A 10055-nucleotide genomic window follows, 5' to 3' on the forward strand; every position below is an offset into this window, starting at 1 on the left:
CCCCCTTTATCAGAATAACAGAATGGACAGTCAACAGTTCCAGCCAACCCATTCAAGACAGGATGGTGGGTGTTAGCCCAAAACCTCATCATTTTATAAGCCCCCTGCCATTTCACAGACCTTGGTCACAGCAAAACATTCCATGGAGATTCTGGCCGTGAGAAACGTCCCTAACGTCCCGACTGCCAGGCACAGGAACATCCTTACCACACCTGCTGGGCAAAGGTCCAAGAAACAGCCTGTCACGTCCCACCATAAAAAGGTCCAACCCACCTGATCACATAAGCAGCTTATCAATAGCCTCCCAGGCAGCAAGCCATCACGCCCAGACCCCCACCCCAGGCCTAGAAATTACCCCAGCCTGTAAGCGGCAGGGGGCTGTGGCATCAGGCTGCTCCCCCACCTCCTCAGGTCTTGTGCCGGACATAACACCTGCGTTGCTGTAGAGCCTCCGATTCTCTCTGCATCTTTCTTTAACCCTTGCCCTCCCTTGGACCACAGGCTCTAGGCTGCAGTTGGGTGTTCTCATCCTCCAGTGTGGATGGCTGACAGCAGAACTGAGTCCTAATAATCTCTTGTGAACGCTGTGGGACTCTCTCTCTCTCTCTCTCTGTCCCCCTCCCCCAACTGCCGCTTGAGTCCAGGGATGCAGCCGGTTAACACCACCCAGAAGGGCCCCAAACAGAAGAGCTGACTGTCTCAGAACATCCCTGTGGCTCTCTCTGTCCTCCCCTCTACTCCTGGCAGTGCTCCACGTCCTATTGAAAGGATGCCCGACAAAGCTTCCCCTGGTTCCCCCACCTGAAAAGCGATTTCTCCTCTTCAGAATTCCCACACACTTTATCTGAACCTTTCTGAAGACACCTGCCTCACTTGCTAGTTCAGCCAACGTGTACGGAGTTCTCTGCGCTGGAGGCTGGGGGCACACGGCCAAGGGCGGGTGGCATCAAACATAGCACATGTGTGGCCAGGGCTGTCACCAAGATGTGCAGGGACATGGGGATGGTGGCTCTGCCTGGAGAAGGCTTCACAGAGAAAGTGACCACTGAACTGCCTGGGGAGCTGGGGGCTCCCGGCTCTGTCCACCCCACTCACCACACAGTGGCTTAGTGGAGCTCCCTCCTGGGGCCGGAGCATGGCTCAAAGCACCGTCCACATCCACTCCATCTCCCTGACACCCCCACACCTGCTCGCCAAGAACACAGTCGGCACTCAAAACACGAATGGATAGAATACAGCAAACAGAACAAATGGCTTCCTGTCCTCTTCCCCAGCAACTTGAGATTTTCTAGAGACCCAGGAGTGAGTTGCCTCTACCTCAGACTGAGGAGAGGGGAGCTCCCCAAAAACATGGAGGAGATGAACATATCAACCAGCCAGATTCCTGTTCATGGCCAGCCTGTTGTGAGCTCTCCCCGGTGGTCAGCGGCGGCTGGGAGGCTGGATGCGTGCTGGGGCAGGGTGGGTTTATGGAGTGTTTGTTCCAGACATGACACAGGGGAAGGGCTCACAGGGTTCACTGTGATCAGCAGGTGCAAAAGATAAGACTCTATTAGGCTAATTTGCTAAGATTCTGATTTTGGCAAAAACAAATGATCAGTTTTTTAGATGTCTCAAATACGTTTGAAATTTATGTATATTCTATATGGTTGGGCACAAATTTATGAATGCATGTGTGTATGAATAAACTTAAGTGTGTCCTTCAAATATTTTATACCAAGAATCAGCAAATTATGGTCTTCAAGCCAAAACCAGCTGGCCACCCGTTTCTGGAGATTAATGTTAATTAGACACAGCCATGGTCATCCACGGTGCCCTTATGTCTGGGGCTGCTTCTGGGCTGTGGCAGCATCTGCCCGCCCTGCTCTGCACCATTCCTGGTGTTTTGTTATCTGACTACCCTACTGAGACCTGGGCAGACTCTGCCAAAACCTGCCAAGTGATTATAAGTTTGTCCGTTTCCATGTATTTCTTTCTATGTTTGCTTTATATAATTCAAAATTATGTTGTTGTGTGTATAAGGATAAGACTACTGCGGTGATTCACACCTAGTATCCCAGCAGTTTGGGAGGCTGAGGTGGGTGTATCACCTGAGATCAAGACCAGCCTGGCCAACATGGTGAAACCCCATCTCTACTAAAAATACAAAAAACAGGTGCCATGTGCCTGTAATACCAGCTACTCGAGAGGCTGAGGGAGAAGAACAGCTTGAACTGATGAGGAGGAGGTTCTAGTGAGCAGAGATGATGCCATTGCACACTAGCCTGGGCAACAAGAGCAAAACTCTGTTAAAAAAAAAAAAAAAAAAAAGGAAAAAAGAAAGAAAGAAAACAGAAAAAAAGTGTCAGACTGTTGCATCCTGGTGACTTGCACACTAATCAGTAAGAACTATTCTTCTTTCCCGTTTATTCCTTTCCTTAGAACTCTTTGTTGTCTTGCATTAATATTGTTGTCCCTGATTTCTTTTGTATTGCTTTACTTCTGTTCCTTTTTTTCCTACGTGGTGATGATATATAACTCCGAATGAATCACAGACCTAAATGCAAAACACAGTGTTACAAAACTCCTCGATGGTAGCATAAGAGGAAACTTGATCATCTTGGTTTTGGTGATGACTTTTTAGATGCAACACCAAGGCATAGTTCATGAAAGAAAGAATTTGTAAGCTGGACTTCTTTAAAATTAAAAATTTCTGCTTTGTGAAAAACATCATCAAGAGAATGAAAAGATAAGCCATAGACTGGGAAAAAATGCTTACAAAAGACATGTCAGACAAAGGAGTGTTATCCAAAACATACAAAAAACTTTTTACACTCCATGATAAGACACAAACCAACCAATGAGAAAATGGGCCAAAGACCTTAACAGACTTCTCATCAGAGAAGATACGGCAGGTGGCAAATCAGCATATCAGAAGATGCTCCACATCATATGTCCTCAAGGAAACGCAGATTGAAACAACAGTGCAATGCCAGTACACACTTATGAGAATGGCCAAAATGTGGAACACCGACAACGCAAAACGCTGAAGAGGGATGTGGAGCAATAGGAACTCCCATTCATTACCGGCAGGAACACAGAATAGTACAGCCACTTTGGAAGACAGTTTGGTGCTTTCTTAAAAAACTAAACACACTCTTACCATAGGATCCAGAAATCACACTCCTCAGCACTTACCCAAAAGAATTGAAAACATGTCTCCTCAAAAACCCGCGTACAAATGTACATAAATAGATTGCACAGCGGTGAAGTCCAAGCTTTTAATGTAGCCCATCCTAAATAGCATGCATTATACCACTAAAAATGTCTCATCCTTCACCCACCTCCTGACTGCCGCCCTTCACAGTCTCCAGTGGCTGTGATTCTACTCTCTGCCTCCAACTGTACGTATGATGTAGCTCCCACTTATAAGTGAGGGCACGGAGTATTAGACTTTGTGTTTCTGAGTAATTTCACTTAAGATCATGGCTTCCAGTTCCATCCATGTTGCTGCAAAGGCATCATTTCATTCCTTTTTATGGTTGAGTATTCCGTGTGTGTGTGTGTGTGTGTGTGTGTGTGTGTGTGTGTGTGTGTATCTTTTGCCACTAAAATAATATCACCATTATATGGAGAAGTGGGAGAGGGAGAAGCAGGTGCCCCTGGTTACATGAGGACTGATGGAGAAGGAAGCTGAAGGGATATGATGGGTGGAGAAAATAGGCCCCACCTAGGAAGATATCACATCGGCTCTGTGGAGCCCCAGAGTGCTTAAGGGGCCGGCACTGAATGAACTCGGAACTCTCCAGCAGCACACAAGGAACACTGGAAGGGGGCGGCAGAAAAAGAACCCATTTCAGCGATTCACCGTCTCTCTTTCCTCACCGTGCCCCAGGGACTCTGCGCCATCCCAACCTCCTAGCCCCTACCTGGGTCAACGTTTCCGCAGCAGGTTAGGGCACATTATGGCCAAAGGCACAACGCCCAACTCCTACACAGGCTGTTTTGCATAGAGGAAGAAAAACATTGGAGACGTTCTGGGAAGTTACCGCCTTGGGGCAGGAAAGAACTTTGCTCACTCCCTGCCTCCAGGCTTATTCCATGGGGGTCACCCCACCACTCAACCTAGAGAGGGAGACCCCTGACCCCAGTCCCCGCACCTGGATCCAGGGCTTCTGTCAGGGGCTGACCAATGACTGGCAGTGAGGTGACCCTGCTTCACTCCCTGGACTTTGAGTTCCCACAGGGCAGGCCCTGATGTGACCCAAGACAGAGCAGAGAGGATGAGAGTAAGGATTTGATTCGGGCTTTTCCGTGTTCCTATGGTGATTTGCTGTGTTTACTAGCTGAGTAAACTTGGAAACACCTCAACTTCTTTCCAAAAATAGAGGCTGCGGTGCCTGCCTCATAGGACTAAGAGGACTGGGGAGGATGCAGGCGCAGCAGGGCTCCTGATGTCTGGACATGAAAACGCGCAGGACGTGGAGGGGTCGTAGAACAGGCCGTCACAGCAAGTGTGCGGAAGGACTAGGAGACGGAGCAGACAGACCATGCTGCTCTGGAGGCTGAAGCTCCATCCTCTTTGGGTCCAGAGCCCCAGCGCTCTTTTCCTCCACTTGCTGTCCCGCGACTACACATGCACCTGCTGCCTTACCCCCAAATCAAGGTTGAGCCAGAGAAGGCCCCAGTGCGGTCTCTGGGGTGGTGTGGGACCTGGTGACCTGGGACTCTGGCCAGAAATCCTGAGCAGAGTCTGCTGGGTGTGTCCCACCCACCTGATGTGGGGCAAGAAACAGATGACAGAGGTGGCCCCGGGCCTTCCAGCCCCTGGGAAGAGCCACGCTGAGCCTTATAAAGGGACTGCTGTTCGTCCAAACGCACACATCTCACGCATCCTTCCCCTGGTGACACGTCCCAGCTCTGGTAAGTCTCACCTGCCCCTCTGCCTTTTCTAGCAGTGCCCAGTGTTTGGCCTGCTGTGCTGTCTGCAGGAGGGGGAAGGGCTGCGGACGAAGTCTCAGGATCCAGGGTCTAGGCCAGCTCTGCCACCAGCCGGGATGTGCGACCTTCACTGGAGCCCGAGAGCGCTCCTCTGTAGAACCAGGAGGCTGGACCAGCCCTGCCCATTGCTCCTACGGGGTCTCCTGAGACAACTCCTGTGGAAGTGTCCCCAGTGGGACCTGAGCACAGCACCCTCTGTTTCCTCCCTGTCTTCTCCTCCCTGGATTCATCCTCTTGTTGGGGTCTGGGGTTCTGAATCCCCTCTGTAGCTCCATCCCCACAGAGGGTGCAGGGATAAAGGTCCCTTGTGAATGCTTTGGGGGCTCTTCAAAGCCCCAGGCCTGGGACCTACAAAGTCTCAGTTATCCTTGAAACTGGGCTGAGTCCTTTGCCTTGGCCTCAGATTCAAAAATCTTTGGGTGGCTCCTTTTAGTCAGTTGCCGGCACGGCGCTTTCTCCTGCATTGGGAGGTGATGGGGGTTTATTGTCAGATGCTACACGCGTTAGCCAAGGTCATTTTCTGGTTCTTTGGAAAGGGTGGGAAGTGAGAGCTGCACTGTCCTATTTTTCAGGCTTGGGTGCAGGCCAGCCCAGACTATCTGCTTTGGAAAGTCAGAACTTTTTATTTAAAGAGTCAAGCCTTGGTGATTCAGAGGGTGCAGATAATTCCCAAGAGCAGACATGAAGGGACCCCCACCTCACTCCCATCCCATTCAACAGCTTAAGAACCAGGAAGTCATTTCTGTTCCACGTAACAGAGGCCGTGCCTGTTTCTCATTCCCAAGGGAATGCAGGAAGGGCCCCCGTGCTCAGGACAGGGCTGTGTTTCCAGCTCACACTCATGTCCACACTCACATGTGCACCTGGAGCCTGCAGACACCGTGTCAGGCAGGGCTTGCACTTGAGTCAAGGTGGGGCCCACGGTGTCTTGTTCCTCAAGCAGCCCAGGAGGGTCAGAGACCAGGTCAAAGGCCATTGTCCTGCCCCTGTGACTCTCACCCCGACGGTAAAGGTGGAGGAGATGGATTTGGTCCTGTTTGAGGAGTGGGGTCTGCCATGCGCGGCTGTGGCTGGGGGTCCCAGCTCAGGAGGGTTTAGTTCTTCCACGTGCTGTTGGCCCCGTCTCTTCCTGCTTCTAGCTCTCCAAAGCACCGCCCACAGCTGGCCTTCCAGCTACATCTCCTCTTGGCCCCGGCCAGGATGGGGCGGGTCTCAGACTTGGTTTGACCCTCCCATGTTTGAGCAAATTACCTCATCACATTAAAAAAGTCGAGTTCCTTCTGCTGCATCTCAGCCCTGTTTTACTCGCTCCTCAGCTGTCCTTTCTACACCTTCACATAGAGACCTTAATTCTAAGGAAGGGAAAGAAACGATTGTCTCTGTTTTCTGAAGCCTTTTGAAAGCAAAGATGAGCAGCACTCAAGCTGAGAAGTCCATAGTGGGCATGATCAACATGTTTCACAAATACACCGGGCGTGACGACAAGATTGACAAGCCCAGCCTGCTGACGATGATGAAGGAGAACTTCCCCAACTTCCTCAGTGCCTGTGTGAGTCGGGGTCTAGCTTCTCAATGTTGATTGGGCCCTGGCATGGCTGAGGATACATTTTGCTCTGTGACCTTGGACAGGTCATCCTCATCCTCTGATTCAAAAATTTCTCGTTTGCAAATAGGGCTTTATTGCTTGGACCCTATGGGGATCTAAGGATGACAGGGGGACAAGTCTGACAATGGTAAAGGGTTATGCAGATATAAAGATGTTATTAGACGGTCAGCAGAGTGCAGCTCGCGGGCAGTGCACAGTCCCTCCCAGCGCTCACTGACCCTCTCTCTGTGAGACTTAAACTCACATGCTCAGGTCCTGCTTCCCGAAGGCCCCACGTCAACATCCCTGAGATCGATAGGAAAGCACTAGAAGTTCCATTGCTAGTTGAAATCCATACCCCTCTTTGTAATAAACAAAACTCATTAGCAAATCTGAAAAGTATTGTGGGCTACTAGGTGCCTAAGGGTCTAGATGACCAAGAACAGGGAACCCAGAAAGATGAGTTTGGTGGAAAAAGAGAAGAAAGGAGAGGAGGTCAGAGAAAGAGAACCAAGTGTGAGAGCCTATTTTGAGCGCCTGGGGTAGACCTAAGGTAGGTACTGCCCTTAAAGGCTGGGGACAGGTGAGAGTGAGGCTGGGGCAGGAGACTCCCCTTGCCAAGGTCACTTAACAGAGTGCTTTGGGACAGGACCTGCCTCCCACCCTGAGGTTTTTGTCAAAAAGTCTCCCTAGGCAACTCCAGGGGTAACACGGACATCCTCACCCCAACCTCAGCTACGCGCCCTGTGCTGTCAGGCACGTGTCTCTATCTCTGACTCCTCCCCTCCTCTCCCAGCCCCAAAACTTGTCTGTGATTGAATTTTTCTCATTTGTATGTTTTTCTCTCCACAGGACAAAAAGGGCACAAATTACCTGGCCAATGCCTTTGAGAAAAAGGACAAGAATGGGGATAAGAAGATTGATTTTTCTGAGTATCTGTCCCTTCTGGGAGACATAGCCATTGACTACCACAAGCAGAGCCACGGAGCGCAGCCCTGTTCCGGGGGAAGCCAGTGATCCAGCCCCACCCAGGGCCGCCAGAGACCCCAGAACTATAAAGTGTGTCCCGCCATGAGACACTTGCCTTATGTCCCTCTCTTTGTGACTGACGTTGTCAAAACTACCAATTCCAGGTCAAGTTTGTTGGAGAATCCCCCGAGTCTCACGCAGTGAGTCACCCAGGAGTAATGTCCCTCCAGCAATGTCCCTCCTGTGGCTTCCAGCAGAGCTGAGCTGCCTCTCACACAGGTCCTGGTGTCCACCTCTGGCCCTCTCCCTAGATGCAGCCACCACGGCAGGTTCCAGGTGGAAGTCGGTGGAAAGCCTCCGCCAGGTCACAGCAATGCTCCTCCTTGTCAAGCAAGGACCAGGGTCATTCAGATGGGTTCAGATACTGCAGGGAGAAGGAGCTGGTGTCTCTCAGTGTGCTTCTGCCCGCCCGCTCCTACCCCAGCTGTTCTCCAGGGCCTGGGGAAACAGAAATCCTGGAGGCTATCAGGCTCAGGGCCACTGTGGCTATGAATGGGAGGCTCAGCAGTGCCCTGAGGATGGACTCTCTTGTCCTGTGGCCTGGGCTTCTGGGGCTGCGTCCTTGTCCCTTTGCTGTGTGCTTGTGTGTGTGTGCCTATGTGGGTGACCCTGTGGAAGTCAGAGGGAGTCACCCTGCTCTTAAGCTGTCCTCAATGACGTTTGGTTAAATGCCAGGATCTGATTTCTGGGGATGAATGAACGTTTCAGGTTTTGAGGAGCTCAAGGTAGTCCAGAAGTCCAAGTAAGCAGTCTGGCCTGAATAAGGCAGCACCATGGAAATGCCCTAAGGACTGACACACAGAGCTCATGCTGACTGTGCTGAGAACTCGCAGCATCTCTGCGGAAATGGAGCAATTTGTCACTGGTAGTCTACTCCAGGTCAGGCACTATGCTACGGGCTGAGGATGCAGAAACGAGCAGGACACAGGGCTGTCCTGGCAGAGCCCTGGTGGGTGTCTCCATGCAGGCCACAACACAGGGTCAACGTTCACCTGTCCCCAGTGTCACTTCCAGGCCACGTCCTGTGCAGCTGCTGTTCTATTCCTCCTTGAGGCTCACATCATCTGTCCATATCACTCTTACCCCCTGGTCAGTCTCCTGTTAACCTCCCAGTCAGGACAACATTTTTCTTAAAGGAATCAGGCAACTATCTCAAAAATTCTCTTTCCATCCCACCAGCAGAAGTGTGTAGGATGAGCTATCTGTTCTTGGGAATGACGGGTCCTGTCCACGCTCACACCTCTATTCACAGACCACCATCTCCTCTCCTCATCAGGAACATTCCTTCCTGAGCATATTCTGCACTCATCAGCATTCAGTACTTACCTGCAGTTTTCACCCCCAAATCCCAATGTCAGATCATGAGTTTTTTTCTCTCTCCTTCTCTCCCTTCTTCCCAGCCCCCTGCTGCCTTCTCCATGCAGCCTGCCCCGTGATCCACCCCAGAATCTCTCTACTTCCTCTCTTAGCTCTGTTGCTCACTTTCCTCAGGCCACACCTTCCCTGTCGATCTCTAGCCCAGAACCATGTTCCCCGACTTTCCTCCTCTCTCCTACATCAGGACTCCTGGTCACTCCTAGGAACCGTCATGCCAGCGTCCCAAGGCCGGTGCCTGACGTCCTCTGTGCCCAGCACCCTCTGAATCCCTCCTGTTGACCAGCTGCTGTTATTCCAAATATGCATAACACACCCCCATCAATATAGCTCAGTATCTCATGCCTCAGTACCAACCTTTCTAACTGCTGCCTCTGCCTGAAATGCCTTTGAATACTTCATGTGTCTCATTAACATTACATTTCAAGGCTGAGCTGTAATGTCAACTCCTCTTAGACGTTCAGAGGGTGAACCACCATCCCTTCACCCCAAAGGAATGCTCTGCCTCATCTGCGCCTCCTTCACCCTGAGCCCACTCCTGCCGCAGTGGGTACATCACCTCAGATTCCCCGGTGTCTTCCCATCCATAATTGGAATCGTGGAGGGGAAACAGTTACCTCAGATCTCCTGGTTTCCCAGCACGTAGCAGTGCTGGATCCCAGCTCATAATTGTGCTCTATATCATTTTTTATTATAAAATGCATTTGTGCAAATTCTGGTCAATACTACCTCATGTAAACAGCAGTGCAAAATCTAAAAACTTCCAGTTCTGCAGGCAGGCTGTGCAGCTTAGGAGAAGACCCCAGAACCTGGGCCCCAGAATCTGGAACTAGGCCAAAAAGAATAATGTAAATGACCTCGTAGTTTGCTGGGGTTGCTGGACTTTCAACTCTATCGCTAGAGTTCAGAAGGCAACTGACCACCCCTGATGTAGGCCTGCCCTCCTTTATTTTCCAGTTCATATTTCACCTTATGGCATTCCCTCCTGTTGACAATGGCACATAAAAATTAGGATGGAGTGTGTGACAAATACTTCTTCATCTTCTTGTCTCGGATAAGAAATCACCTTCTCAAGGAAGCCTTGTCT

At 50.7% G+C, this 10055-nt stretch overlaps 1 protein-coding gene across 1 annotated transcript; it reads left to right on the top strand.

Moving 5' to 3' along the window:
- Positions 1-4512: 4512 nt before the first annotated feature.
- LOC116547104 (protein S100-A7) lies at positions 4513-7642 on the top strand. The gene is made up of 3 exons (XM_032273160.1): positions 4513-4902; positions 6373-6529; positions 7418-7642. The coding sequence occupies exons 2-3, from the start codon at positions 6389-6391 to the stop codon at positions 7580-7582; spliced, it is 306 nt and encodes a 101-aa protein (XP_032129051.1). The 5' UTR covers positions 4513-4902; positions 6373-6388; the 3' UTR covers positions 7583-7642.
- The last annotated feature ends 2413 nt before the right edge of the window (positions 7643-10055 follow it).

This window comes from Sapajus apella, unplaced genomic scaffold (genome assembly GCF_009761245.1).
Source record: "Sapajus apella isolate SASKATOON/1434 unplaced genomic scaffold, GSC_monkey_1.0 scaffold2076, whole genome shotgun sequence".
Classification (NCBI taxonomy): domain Eukaryota; kingdom Metazoa; phylum Chordata; class Mammalia; order Primates; family Cebidae; genus Sapajus; species Sapajus apella.